This window comes from Lagenorhynchus albirostris, chromosome 15 (assembly GCF_949774975.1).
Source record: "Lagenorhynchus albirostris chromosome 15, mLagAlb1.1, whole genome shotgun sequence".
Lineage (NCBI taxonomy): Eukaryota > Metazoa > Chordata > Mammalia > Artiodactyla > Delphinidae > Lagenorhynchus > Lagenorhynchus albirostris.
In genome coordinates this window covers 23,793,080-23,808,378 of record NC_083109.1, presented here as the reverse complement: position 1 = coordinate 23,808,378, position 15,299 = coordinate 23,793,080, and the positions used below count along the sequence as shown (strand labels likewise).

General features: G+C 38.2%; 1 protein-coding gene across 2 annotated transcripts in view; it reads right to left on the bottom strand.

The window, feature by feature from the left end:
- The window catches only part of LOC132505142 (ubiquinol-cytochrome-c reductase complex assembly factor 1), a 90,986-nt gene that overhangs the window by 71,900 nt on the left and 3,787 nt on the right, over window positions 1-15,299 (bottom strand). For both annotated transcript variants that reach the window (XM_060123049.1, XM_060123050.1), the window contains exon 2: window positions 7,459-7,563. In XM_060123049.1, coding sequence (XP_059979032.1) covers window positions 7,459-7,563 — 105 coding nt within the window. The remainder of the gene's footprint in view (window positions 1-7,458; window positions 7,564-15,299) is intronic.

The following is a 15,299-nucleotide window of genomic DNA, read 5'->3' as shown; positions in this document are numbered from 1 at the left end:
GATCTTTTTCTTCCCCTATAGCTCCTTACTTTTTGTATTACCCATTCTTGCCCTTGCCCCCCGAAAAGATTCCCTTGACCTTTAAAAACATTAATTTTTCCTCTGTTTAAACCAAAAAGATATCAAGTAACTTTCTGTGAAAGAGAAAAAATACCCCAAAATACTCAAATGTCACTTCTTCAAAGAGGCCTTTTCTGACCACTTTATCTAAAATAGTTTCTTATCATCCCATTATTCTCTATCATAGCAGTATCCTGTTCACTTTACTCATAGTACTCATTACAATGTACAATTATATATTTATTACACACTCTTATTTTCTATCACCACCACCAAAAATATCCATGAAGGTAGGAACTAGGTGTAGTACCAGAATCAAGTACAGTGTATTATACACAGGAAACCCTCAAACATTTGTTGAATGAACAAACCCAACCACCTGTATGGTTATTTCTTATTATATCCTTCTTGTTCTTATCCACACACATGCCATGCATACATGTTTCATTTATCAAACCTTTATTAAATACCCACAATATGCCAGCCCTTGTGCCAGTTTTTAAGATAAAACAATTACTATCCTATGGAGCTCATAATGCTGTGGAGAAGAGAAAGAAAACTCACTACACAAGAAAGAGAACCGAATATCACATTTAAAAATGTTTAAAGACCACCCACCAAACACACACACACACACACACACACACACACACACACACACAAAGTGCTAGAAAGGATACAGAGCAACTAGAACTCTCATACTCTGCCGATGGTAGTGTAAAATAGTACGGTCACTTTGGAAAATTATTTGGCAGTATCTATGAAGCTGAATGTATACATTCTTTAAGATTCAACAATTTCATTCCTAAGTGTATATCCCAACAGAAATGTGTACATATATTCACAAAAAAACATGTACAAGAATGTTCATAAAAGCACTATCAATAAAAGCCCAACTGGAAGCAATCTAAATATCCATCAATAAATAAATGTCATATAGAGTGAAGCAGGTCATAAAGAGAAAAACAAATATCATATATTAATGCATATATGTGGAATCTAGAAAACTGGTATAGATGATCTTATCTGCAAAACAGAAATAGAGACAGACGTAGAGAACAAACGTATGGACACCAAGTTTCTACTATATGGCAAAGTGAATCAGCTATACATGTACATATATCCCCTCATTTTGGGATTTCCTTCCCATTTAGGTCACCACAGAGCACTAAGTAGAGTTCCCTGAGCTACACAGTAGGTTCTCATTAGTTATCTATTTTATACATAGTATCAATAGTGTATATATGTCAGTCCCAATCTCCCAATTCACCCCACCCCCCTTCCCCCTTGGTGTCCATACGTTTGTTCTCTACGTCTGTGTCTCTATTTGTTTTGCAAATAAGATCATCTACACCATTTTTCTAGATTCCACATATATGCGTTAATATATGATGTTTGCTTTTCTCTTTCTTACTTCACTCTGTATGACAGTCTCTAGGTTCACCCACGTCTCTACAAATGACCCAAATTTGTTCCTTTTTATGGCTAATATGCCGTTGTATATATATACCACATCTTCTTTATGCATTCCTCTGTTGATGGACATTTAGGTTGCTTCCATATCTTGGCTATTGTAAATAGTGCTGCAATGAACATTGGGGTACATGTGTCTTTTTGAATTATGGTTTTCTCTGGGTATATGCCCAGTAGTGGGATTGCTGGGTCATACAGTAGTTCTATTTTTAGTTTTTTAAGGAATCTCCATACTGTTCTCCATAGTGGCTGTATCAATTTACATTCCCACCAACAGTACAAGAAGGTTCCCTTGGGCTTCCCTGGTGATGCAGTGGTTAAGAATCCGCCTGCCAATGCAGGTGACATGGGTTCAAGCCCTGGTCCGGAAAGATCCTGAATGCCACGGAGCAACTAAGCCCATGTGCCACAACTAGTGAGCCTGCACTCTAGAGTCCACAAGCCACAACCACTGAGCCCACATGCCATAACTACTGAAGCCTGTGCTCCTAGAGTCCCTGCTCCGCAACGAGAAGCCACTGCAATGAGAAGCCTGCGTGCCGCAACAAAGAGTAGCCCCCGCTCGCCACAACTAGAGAAAAGCCCGTGCGCAACAATGAAGACCCAACACAGCCGAAAATAAATAAATAAATAAATTTTTTTAAGAAAAAAGACATATTAAGATTTTGCTTTTATTTTTTGCTTCCTAAAAGGTTCTAAAAATGAAAAGACCTCCCTGATAGAGAGAGGGAGAGAGGGGGAGAGAGAGAGAGGGAAAGAGACAGAAAGAGAGAGAGAGAGAAGGAAGGAAGGAAGGAAGGAAAGAAGGAAGGAAGGAAGAAAAGAAAAGAAAAGAAAGAAAGAAAGAAAGAAAGAAAGAGAAAGAAAAGAAAGGAAGGAAGGAAGGAAGGAAGGAAGAAAGGGAAAGAAAAAAGAAAGAAAGAAAAAGGGAAAGGAAAAGAGAAAGGAAAGGAAAGGAAAAAGGAGGGCAGGACTCAAGCAATTCTTCAACACTATATGTATCTGGTCCTTTCAGCAAAGCTATAAGCTCCACCAGGAGACAGTCTATCTTATACTTCTTTTATTTTCTGTCCCATTGCTCAACACCATTCTGGGCATGGAGTAGGCACTCAATAAAAACTAGGTGGAGTTTTTTTTTTTTCCAAATAGAAGGACAATCTGGAGAAGGTCCAGAAAAGAACCACAGGAATGATCAAAGAGATGAATAAAAGGTCCTAGTGGAAAGGTTAAAATAAATTGAAGCTGTTTATCTTGGAGAAAAAGCAACTGAAGAACTAAGGAGTAACTTAGAATAACAACACTTGAGCTGGAAGGAATCTCAGAGATCTTCTGGAAGGAATCTCAGAGATCTTCTAAGTCCAACCTTTTCCTTTCACAGATGAGGAAACTAAGACACAGGGAGAGGGTGCAACTTGCTTAAGGTAGTTTTAGGATTAAAAAAAAAATTTTTTTTTAAGTTTCAATTTACAAGGTGAGGAGAACATTTACCCAAGTAGCATGAACATAAATAGCAACAAAAATAGCAGTTACAAGTTACTGAAGATCTCCCATATGCCCAGCACCTGTACGCTTGCTGTTTTACTTATGTTATCTCACAACAACCTCGAAAAGTTGATACTATTTTTTCCCATTTTAGAAATAAGAACACTAAGGCTCAAAGAAGTAAAGTTCATTAAGGGGTAAAACATGTATTCAGAGCTATCTTCTTTGCCCTATATCTAACTGATTTCAAAAACCTGCGTAGAGTTCAACAACACTGGCTCATGTACACTTAGCACCCAGATCTTAATTTCTGAATATTCCAAATATCATTCTCCAATAAAAGGAACCAGGGCTCCCGGGGGGAAACTGTTAACTCTAGGGCTAGAGCAAAGAAAATACAACATGAACCTGAAACATCTTGTGGTGCCAAGAAACAAGGAAGTGTTCAAAAAATGAAGGCACGTAGAAAGGAACTTGAAGGAGTTCTCAACAGCCAAACATGGAACAATTTGATCAACAAAATAATGAGAATAATGTATTATAACTCACAGAATAAATATCCATTAGCTCATACTGATACAAACAAAACAATCGAATAAATAAATAAATGGAGAGAAAGTGACAGCTCTTCCTTACAGTAGAATTCCAATCAAGAAATGTAGTAAGAAATGATGGAATTCAAAAATGACCATCAAGCAAACACCATAGTAATGACTGTCGCAGTCAAGAACCATAAATAGAATTACCACATGATACCACAATCCCACTTCTGGGTATATATCCAAAAAAATTCAAAGCAGGATCTTGGAGAGATGCTTGCACACTTATGTTCACTGCAGCATTATTCACAATAGCCAAGATATGGCAGTAACCCAAATGCCCACTGACAGAAGAATGGATAAAGAAACTGTGGCATAGATATACAGATATAGATATAGATAGATAGATAGATAGAATGGAATATTATACAGCCTTAAAAAAGAAAGAAATCCTGCTCCCACCCCTCACCCCTGGGTGCCCACAGACCCAACAATAAACCCTTATAAGACATTTTACACAAACATTTACAAGTTGTTGTAATAAATTATTCAGCTTAGGCTGCTTCATCTTTTGTAGTTTTGGGGCCTTTTCTTAATCCTTTAAAATGAACATCACTGATTGATCCTTTCAGTCACTATCTTCTAAGATCTTGGAAGTTTTGGAACATTTTTATATTTATGCAAAAAAAGGAACAAAATAGTTGAAATAAAAGTTTTTATCAAAACTCCACTTCCTGGGGCTTCCCTAGTGGCACAGTGGTTAAGAATCCGCCTGCCAATGCAGGGGACACGGGTTCGACCCCTGGTCCGGGAAGATCCCACATGCTGCGGAGCAACTAAGCCTGTGAGCCGCAACTACTGAGCCTGGGCTCTAGAGCCTGCGAGCCACAACAAGAGAAGCCACCAAAATGAGAAGCCCGTGCACCACAAAGACCCAATGCAGCCAAAAAAACCCAAAAAAACCCCACAACATTGTAAATCAACTATATTTCAATAAAAATTATTTTAAAAACTTCAAAAAAAGAAAGTGTGATGAGAAACAGGATATTTGCATAATCTCAAAGTATCTTCTCACAAGACACCTACTAATTACAAAGGGGAAAATAGTACTTTATAGTAGAGGAAGCTGACAGACACCAATTTAATAACCAAGTCATCAAAGTTAACATCACCAGTAATAACTGGCATCATGTATCCCCTGATGTGACCCACTGAGAAGGAAACAATATCACTTTTGCCAAAAATGCATAGCCTCAATCTAATTTTAAGAAAATATTAGAGGAACCCCAATTGAGAGACCAAAAAAAAGGACATTAATGGGGAAAAAAAGTAAAATTGGAATAAGGTGTATAGATTAGTTAATAGTATCACATCAATGTTCACTTCCTGGTTTCAATAATTGCTATAAGATGCTAACATTAGAGGAAGCTAGATGAAGGGTATAAGGGAACACTACCATTTTTATAACTTTTCTGTAAGTTTAAATTATTTCAAAAATTAAAAAAAACTTTTTTTTTTTTTTTTGCGGTACACGGGCCTCTCACTGTTGTGGCCTCTCCCATTGCAGAGCACAGGCTCCGGATGCGCAGGCTCAGCGGCCATGGCTCACGCGCCCAGCCGCTCCGCCGCACGTGGGATCTTCCTAGACCGGGGCACGAAGGCGTGTCCCCTGCATCGGCAGGCGGACTCTCAACCACTGAGCCACCAGGGAAGCCCTAAAAAAAACTTTTTAAGTAGACTCATCAAAGTATGACAGAACTTCAAGAGGTTACTTAGAAAAGACAGATTAGAGTCCAATGTCCCTAGCCTTTTGAAAATGATAATAGGATTACAGCATTGGACATTACCTTAGAGATCATCTGATACTACCACTCATCCAATGGAGGATACTTTTATGTCAAGCCCCTAACATAGCCTTCCAATCATTGCTTGAATACTTCCAGTAAAAGTAAATTTACTTTGTTAAAATACAGCCAACACATCCCATTACACCACAATTCTAGTTAACACAAAGTTCTTCCTCATTCTAAGCCAAATCTGCCTCCCTGTCAGATATGTACCTAAGGATGTCATTCTGAAGCAGAGTTTTCCAACCAGGAGAACTCAAAGATGGGAAGATGTACCAGTGAGGTAACGTCAATATGACAAAATGTCCAGTTTATTTATAATCTTGTCAGCATGAGATAAACAATTTTAAGTTATTTACATGGATGTTTCTCTATAATGCCATCCCAGAGCCTAATATAGTATCTGGTATATATTAGGTACCCAATAAATGTTTATTGATTCAAAGAATGAGGCACAACTCAGAGACTGATATAATGAGTTCCTCCTTCCACCATCTCTGCACACATTATTTACAAATGATTTAGAACTATAGGATAAATTCTACTAAAATTTTCCAGTGCACAGAAATAAAAATAAAAATAGAACCTAGCCCAACTCTGAAAAGAAACAGCTACATGACTACCCAAAGTAGATGCCTCTTTTGCGCAAGCATATTCTTCATTCATTCAACATACATTTAGTGCCTTCTCTGTGCCAGACTTAGTGAGAAGCCCAGGAAATACAGGTGAAAATAAGACATGTCCTCAGAAGGGCAAGGCTTATACACTAGCTGGAGGGAATTACTCTATATTTTAAGTATTTTAATATATTTTATTTATTTATTTAAATTATATAATATATAATTATATACATCAAAAATAATTTTTCATTGCATTAAATATGAAAAAGAAAGTGAATGGCTATAAAAGGAATTTACATAAATTGGTAATGAAAATAAATTCCCAGTAGATAAACAGAGAAATGATGTAAATATGTAATTTTTACAAACCAGAATATAACTGATAAACAGAAAAATGTTTAACCCTGATAAAGAAATGCAAAGCAAAACAAGGTAACATTTTCTACCCAATAAGTTTAAATTTTTTTAAAACACCCAATTTAGGGGAGGTAATGATGAAAAACTAGTTATATAAACTTGCTGGTGGCAGTATAAATTAAAACAACTTTTTGGAGAGGAAAACTGCTTATACCCTTTGACCTAGGGTACACCCTCCTAGAAGTTCATCTTTAATAAATAATTAAAAATAAGAAATACTATATAACAATAAAATGGTAACCACATTAAAGTCTACCAAAAATCTGAAGATAATTTTAATATAAACAAAGGTTAAATAAATAACATGTAGCCATTTAAAAAATTAATTATGAAATCTATCTAACAACGTGAATAATGTCTGCTCTAATAAGTGAAAAAGCACCAGAACATAAAATTCTGTGGATATTTGTTAAGGTACCGAGGGAAAAAATTAGTACACACATACATACTTAAGGACTGGAAAAGAACCAGCAGATGTTTTCAGGTTTGAAGTCATGGGTGATTTTTATTTCCTTTATTACTAAATTATTTGTACAATTAACAAAAATCAGGAGAAAAAACTCTCAAGGAGGGTCCAAAGTAAACTACTTTATAAAGAATCATGTGATCAGTGGTAAACTAAGGCCTGAAATAATTGTTCCTTGGATTTTTATGTTCATAAAAAGGAAAAAAATGAAGAAACATTTCTTACCCCAAATAAAAGCGGCATAAAGTGGCTACAAAAAGAAAACTGAAGAAAAGTTAACTCTGAGATGAATATCTGGAAACACTCCCAACAGTAAAAATCATCAGACTGTAGCGTGGTATCCTAGGCTAAGTTCCACTGCTGGGGTATTTAGAAGCAACGCCCTAGACACCATACAGTAGGAATCAGTCCTGAGCTGGCACCACAGAGACCCAGAAGTGGTCTCATGAGGTTTTTCCATCACACAATTTGGTTGGTTAATCTATAAATACATGACATTTGCACATAAACACTAAGGTTTTTTTCATAACAAGCAAAGGAATAACAAATCTTACCTGGGAAGTACCAGACAGAGCCCTGCCCCACTTTCCCTGTGTATGAGACACAAGTAGCAATCGGCTGCATACTGGAACCCACTGGGAGATGCTAATCCGGTTCCTCTAGAGAAAGAAAAAAATAGTTTGTCAGGAATCTATATCAGACTCCATGTGTAGAAGGCAAAGAGCGTACCTAAGTCTAGAAATTCTGCCAGAACAGGGCACATGAAAGGAGAATTTCCAAAACAGGACTAGGACCAAGCCTCCCCATGCTCACCTCTCCAAGGATAAAATGTACCCCTGCCTACCACGGACTAGACGAATTCTGGTGATAGCTGACCCAAACTGGAGGACATGAGCTCCCTCTCAGGAAAGTAACAAAATAAACCTACTTCAGGCATTTTACAGTTAGCTTATCATTTAAATCAGTTTGCAATTCCTTTTCATAAACACTGATTTATAAGCTCTTCATAAAATCCCTTTACAGTGAACAGTGCCAGGATTACCATTAACCCCAAAAGGATGAAGAAACTAAGGTTGAAATTTTTATTTTTATTTTTTATTTTTTTGCGGTATGCGGGCCTCTCACTGTTGTGGCCTCTCCCATTGCGGAGCACAGGCTCCGGACGCGCAGGCTCAGCGGCCATGGCTCACGGGTCCAGCCACTCCGCGACATGTGGGATCTTCCCGGACCGGGGCATGAAGCCGTGTCCCCACCATCGGCAGGCGGACTCTCAACCACTGCGCCACCAGGGAAGCCCCATGTGCTGAAATTTTTAGGGTGGGAAAACACACTTGGGCAATTTGATTTCCAAGACAAAGGGAGATTAAGTGGCTGTTAGAGCTATGACTGAGGTCCAATTTTTCCCTCTGGCATTAATTGACCTCAAAAAGGTCTCTGGACTAAAGTGAAAGGTTAGGCTGGAGAAAGGAGAAGCTCTACCTTGCTAAATGAAAAGCCTGCTTTACTTTATGAAGCTGAAATACAACCCACTGTATAAATGGCATCCACGTACACAGCACTGGAAATCTCTATCCTAGAAGCCAACTTTGGGAGATCGAAGGGTTTCTTTCACTTGGCCTGTAGACTTTATAGAGCCATAATGAGGACTGGATATACAACTATCTGAAAACACTTTGCCAACCATCAACTACAATAGTAGGAGTCAAAGATCCGGATCCTAGTTTAAACTCAGCTACTTCAATATAATCTTTAGAAGTAATTACACCTTTATGATACTCAGTTTCCTCTTAACAAATATTAGTAATACTTATAAGCACTTACTATATGCCAGGTATTTTTCAGGTACTTTACATATATGAACTCATTTAAACCTCATAATCACCACCCAATGACTTAGGTATATTGCTATTATCCCACGTATATGGATAAAGAAATGGAAGTATGGATAAGTAACTTCCCAAGGTCACATGGTTAATAAATAGCGGGGTTAAGATTTGAATCCAGAAAGCCCAGCTCCTGGATCCATGCTCATTTATGGGATGAAAGGGTAGAGGAAATATCCCCAAAGTCCCTTCTAGCTCTACCACTCTATGACCTAGTCTTGAACCAATTAAAATACAGCATAATACTATGGGAAGAGTCCTGTACTTGGAATCAGAAAGCACTGATTTGACTCTTGGCTCCCCTGTCAGTGAGCTATGAGCCTTCGTTGCCTCTTCCATAAAATAAATAAAAATCCCTACCTCTCAGGATTTTAAGGAAAAAAAATGTCCTTTGCAGTATGTCCAACTCAATAAATATTAAGTTGAATCTGAATCTCCATTTCCTCATGACTAGGCAGGAAGGGCCAGGGGTAAGGGGGAGAAAGGTATTAGAATTTTAAACCTAGAGATGCTTTCTAAAGTTGTGTAACTGTTTATAATAGGCTACTCACAGCAACTTATGTTTCAAATTAAAAGTAAAGCTTAAAAATAGGATTTTATTTCAGCTGAGGTTTGACCTGTTGGGATTGTTTTCAAATGAGATACAATTACTGGCTTCTTGTTTACTAACAGCTGACACATTTACCAGATCATTCCATGTCAGATGTTCCTTTCCTAAAAATGTAAATACGTGCTAAGATGAAACTTCAGCAGATTCAGGCCCAAAGCGGAGTGGGGGTGGGGGGTGGGGGTAAGGTAAGAGGAAATTACAAGTAGGAACAATGCAAACTTTTGGAAGATTTTCTGAAGAATTTCATCATATTTTTTCCAATGTCAATAAAAATTTTCTCTGTAACATTTGACTCTACTTGGTTTCATGCCAATACTTTAAATCACATCTTATTAGAAGAAAGTACTAATCAGCTGCTGTTTTCTTTCCTTCTCCAATCCTACAACAACAATTCTTTGTCGAAATCCTTAATTGAAACTGAGGTGTAGCAGAAAGGGTATCTGAATCGCAAGCCTACCATTAAATAGCTGTGTGACCCTGAACTAGTAACTCAAAACTCTGGACCTCCATCTTCCCTTACTTAAAAGTGGGAATAATAAAAGCTACCTCACAGGAGCGTCCCAAGGACCACCTGTAAAAGCACTTCAATAACAGTAAAACACACACACAAAGGCTTCACTATCGCTATTAACAACTGTTACTGAATTATGTTAAGTAAACTCCTCTTTCCCCAGCAAACTGTCACAGCAGCAAGAACCATTTTCTTAAAATATTGCTTTGAACCTGGAATTCCCTTTCTCAAAAGCTTGCAGTGCCTCCAAGTGTCTCTGTAGTCAAACTTAAACACCTGATCTTTACCAACTGGACTCCAACCCATCAATATACTTACATACTCTGCCTTGCATTCTCCACTCAGCAGTTCCAAAACCTGACTCATACTCTCTGGTTTGAGAATTACTGCTCCTCTCCACACAAGCTAATCCCCTTGGAGTTCCTCTGGGACTCTCTTCTCTCCTACCCAAAGCATGAGCTCATTTGCTTCAACCTAGACTCCAGGTTCTGGTTCTACTGATTCTACTAAGTCCTTTTTCCTTTCCACCTCTCCCAATACTTCATTTATAAATATATATCAGTAAATCTGTGGAAGTACTTATCATCCTCTTATAGATACTAATACATTAGGTCTATAACAATTAGCAAACCTCAGTTCTCCCAAGTTCAGAAAAAAATTCCAGCGGTTAAAATCATTGCTTTAGGGCTTCCCTGGTGGCGCAATGGTTGAGAATCTGACTGCCGATGCAGGGGACATGGGTTCATGCCCCGGTCTGTGAAGATCCCACATGCCGCGGTACGGCTGGGCCCGTGAGCCATGGCCCCTGAGCCTGCGCGTCAGGAGCCTGTGCTCTGCGATGGGAGAGGCCACAACAGTGAGAGGCCCGAGTACCGCAAAAAAAAAAAACAAAACACATTGCTTTAACTTAGGATAGTATAAACACCATTACTCAGTGGGAACTGGTTTTATCATCCTTTTGCCTCATCAACACTTCAACCAAAATTTTAAAGATACGTTTTATGTTTGTATTTCCTGTGCATATTGTGATTTGCAGGTGATTTTACATCGTATTTGAAAATATTCTCACAGATCAGCTCTTTTTGTGACTACACTTTAATCAGTCCACTGAGCAGACTCTTTCTTCATGTAGTTTTTAAGATACATAGTATTTTCCTTTGCTCATCCATGAGCTGGAAAAGGCTTTACAGGTAGTCAATTCTCCTACTCCCCATAGTTATGTTTTACAAAGTGACCACAAACACTAAGTTAGCAAACACTGAACCATTGCTCCTAGGGGAAAAATACAGGGTTAGGTTCCTGCAAGCCTCTGGTCACAACATTTTCATCAACCAAACAATACATGAACTTGTTTTGTGTGTTTCTGTTTAAAGACACCTTATTTAATATGTTGTTGATTCATTAACACTGAACTCAGAGCCAATAGCACTAACTCGCTCCTGAACAAAACTCATCTATAACACACAAATCTTCTCCACAAGAAACATCACAGCCTTTTTGCACTTAGTAGCACTAGACAGCACTTCAGCACTACACCTGGGGGCGATTTTAAACAGGGAAATCACCAACAAAAGCACAAAAATGCAAAAAACATGACACTAAATTGACCATGAGAAGGATACTTGTTTACAGCATAATAGCTAAAACAAGAAGTCAGAGTATCACCTCAGCCAGGAATATGCATGTTGCAGTTCAAATTTTTCACCCCCTGCACATGTCCACAAATGACTGCAAAAGCACCACAAGTATTGATTCGGGTTACAAATAAATTTTAGCAAGTATGTGAATTCACAAATACAGGAAGGATTTGAGCAAATCAGTAAATATATTAAGGATGAGGGATCAGGTTTCTATCAGAGAAAGGAGTTAACAAATATGAAAAGGCAAAAGGACAGAATAAACCCTGTGCTATTGGGATGGATTTAGAGTAACTGGTGTAAGTTTTTAATATACAGAGGTAAAGAAATCAACATATGTGTGTTTATGTATATGTATACACATACATATACTTCCTACTCCTGTACTGATAGGGCCTGGAAGCAATGACACCTCAGTTGCAATGACAACATGTAGCATCCAAACTTGGTTTCTAAATAGTAGTATTCACTGAAAGGAACTAGTCTTCTCTGGAGAAAAGTTGACTCCTGAATGGGGTTGAAGCTCCTCAAACCTTATTCACAAAGGTCTGGAATTATTTGATCTGTCTAGCAGTTCCTTAGAAGACTCCATCCGTCTTGAAACTCCTCCAGTATGATAACCATTTTCCCCAGGAGCGTTAGTGGAAAACAAATAGAGGCAATTGTTTAACTTTGTGGCTGCCTGAGGCAGTGGATAATACTTGGGGAAAACAATAGGCTAATCAAAAAGTTTAAAAGGAAAATCAGAGGAATGAGATATGCATAGGGACCTTGAAAAGCTCTGACATATTCCCGGGAATTTGAAGGCCAAGCAGATGCACAGGTTTGTGCACATGCCCAGAACAGGAAAGACCTGAGACTGCTCTAAGCTCTCATCTCTGGTTGACCTTGAGGTGCTTCGCAAGCAGGAAGTGAAGGTTAAGGCAGAACTGTCAAATGACTGGCAGAAGGATGAAGGCATGCTCCAAAATGCACACAGAGCCCCTCAACAAATACTAAGAGACTCATTGGTTCCAGGCATTTAAGGAAATCTCCATCCAATCATTACTTGACCACTAAGCTAACTGGGCAGAGACCACATGACAAAGAATACAGACTTTACAGAATTAATTCAGAAAAGTCACTAAACAGAAAAATAACAACAAACTCTGGGAAAACAAAGTCCTGATTTCCAGAGGTGCCACATTATATTATTTAAAATGTTTAGTTTTCAACAAAAACTTGTGAAACATGTAAAACAACAAGAAAAGCATGGTCAATACAAGGGAAAATTTAAAAATCAGTAGAAACTGTCCCTGAGGAAGCCCAGACATTAGACAAACCAAAGACTTTGAACCAGCTATTTAAAAATTTTAAGATCTAAAGGAAACCATAACTAAAGAACAAAAGCAAAGTATGAGAATGGTATCTCACCAAATAAACAATATCAATAAAGAAAGAAATTTTACAAAAAGCCAAACAAAAATTCTGGAGTTGAAAAGAACAATAAGGGACTTCTCTGGTGGTGCAGTGGATAGGACTCTGCACTCCCAATGCAGGGCGCCTGGGTTTGATCCTTGGTCAGAGAACTAGATCCCACATGCATGCTGCAAGTAAGAGTACACATGCCACAAATGAGGAGCCCGCAGGCCGCAACTAAGGAGCAGGCAAGCCACAACTAAGGAGCCTGCGAGCTGCAACTAAGGAGCCCATCTGCCACAACTAAGACCTGGTGCAAGCAAATAAATAAATAAATATTTTTTTAAAAAAATTTTTTAAAAAGAAAAGAACAATAAATAAAATTAACATTTCACTAGAGAAGTTTAACAGCAGATTGGAGCAAAAGAAAGAATCAGTGACCTTGAAGATAGATCAATTGAGATTATCCAGCCCAACGAACAGAAAGAAAAAAAAAAATGAAGAAAATTTAATGGAGTCTCAGAGACCTACCAGCAAACATACCTACACCATCAAACATACCAACATATGTATAATGGAAGTCTCAGACGGAGAAGAGAGAAATAAGGAACAGAAAAAATATGTGAAAAAATACTTGCAGATGGGACTTCCCTGGGGGCACAGTGGTTGAGAATCCGCCTGCCAATGCAGGGGACATGGGTTCGATCCCTGGTCTGGGAAGCTCCCACATCCCACATGCCACAGAGCAACTAAGCCCATGTGCCACAACTACTGAGCCCACATGCCACAACTACTGAAGCCCACATGCCTAGAGCCCATGCTCTGCAACAAGAGAAACCACCACAATGAGAAGCCCGCACACCGCAACAAAGAGTAGCCCCTGCTCGCTGCAACTAGAGAAAAGCCTGTGCGCAGCAATGTAGACCCAATGCAGCCAAAAATAAATAAATTAATTAAATTTTTAAAAAGACTTTAAAAATAGTCCAAATCAAAAAAAATCTTAAAAAAAAAAAACTACAATGAGATTATCCTCTCACACCCATTTGGATGGCCACTACAAAAACAAAAAAAAGAAAGAAAGAAAATAAGTGTTGGAGAAGATGTGGAGAAATTGAAACCCTTGTGCTTGGCTGGTAGAAATGTAAAATGGTGCAGCTGCTATGGAAAACAGAATGGTGATTGCTCAAAAAATTAAACATAGAATTACAATATGATCCAACAATTCTACTTCTGAGCACATACCCAAAAGAAGTAACAACAGGGACTACAACAAATATTTGTACACCCATGTTCATGGCAGCACTATTTGGCAATAGCCAAAAGGTGGAAGCAACCAAAGTGCCCATCAACACATTAACGGATAAATGAAATGTAGTATATGCATACAACAGAATATTATTCAGCCTTAAAAAAAGGAAATTCTGTCATGCTACAACATGGATGAACTTTCAGGACATTATGTTAAGTGAAATAAGCCAGACACAAAAGAACAAACACTGTATGATTCCACTTATATGAGGTACCTAGAGTAGTCAAAATCATAAAGACAGAAAGAATGGTGGTTGCCCAGGGCTGGGTAGAGTGGGGCATAGGGATTTATCTTTTAATAGGTACAGAGTTTCAATTTTCGAAGACGAAAAGAGTTCTTTGGATGATGGTGGTGATGGCAGCACAACAATGTGAATGTACTTAATACCACTGAACTGTACACTTAAAATTGGTTGAAATGGTAAATTATGTTATGCGTATTCTACTACAATTTTTTTTTAAATCCAGTGTGGCTTTCTGCAATTTATACTACTATCAAAGAAAAGTAAAAATTATTACCAATGTCAAAACAGCTCATAAAACCATAAAAAAGCCCCAGCGCACTGCTCAAATGTCCAGTTCCTCTGCTAGATCTACTCAGCAATAGCAGTGTTTCAGTTTACTCCTCCTTCCCAAACCCATCCTTGGAGAAGGGTAAAAACTGGTCAAAAAGACAGAAAGAGGAAAAAGTAAGGGGAGACTAATGAGAATGTTTCAGGAATACTACTTCTCGGTGGTTCAATTTTCTTGTCTGCAAAATGGGGGAATAATAGTGCCTACCTTTTCAAAGGGCTGTCATAAGGATTTAGCAAGTTCACACATATAAAGTATTTGAGTGCTTACCACATGGTAAACGCCCTATAAATGTTCCCTATCAATATTATTGCTCGAGAAATCTCAACATTTTTGTTTCAACTACAACTTATATTTCAGCTCCCTCTCCTGAACACCAAATATCCAGCTGCAAAAACAAAAACCAACAACAAAAAAAAAACACCAACAAACAGAAAACCCCCAAAAACTCCAGCTAGATTTTGTCAGTGAAGAA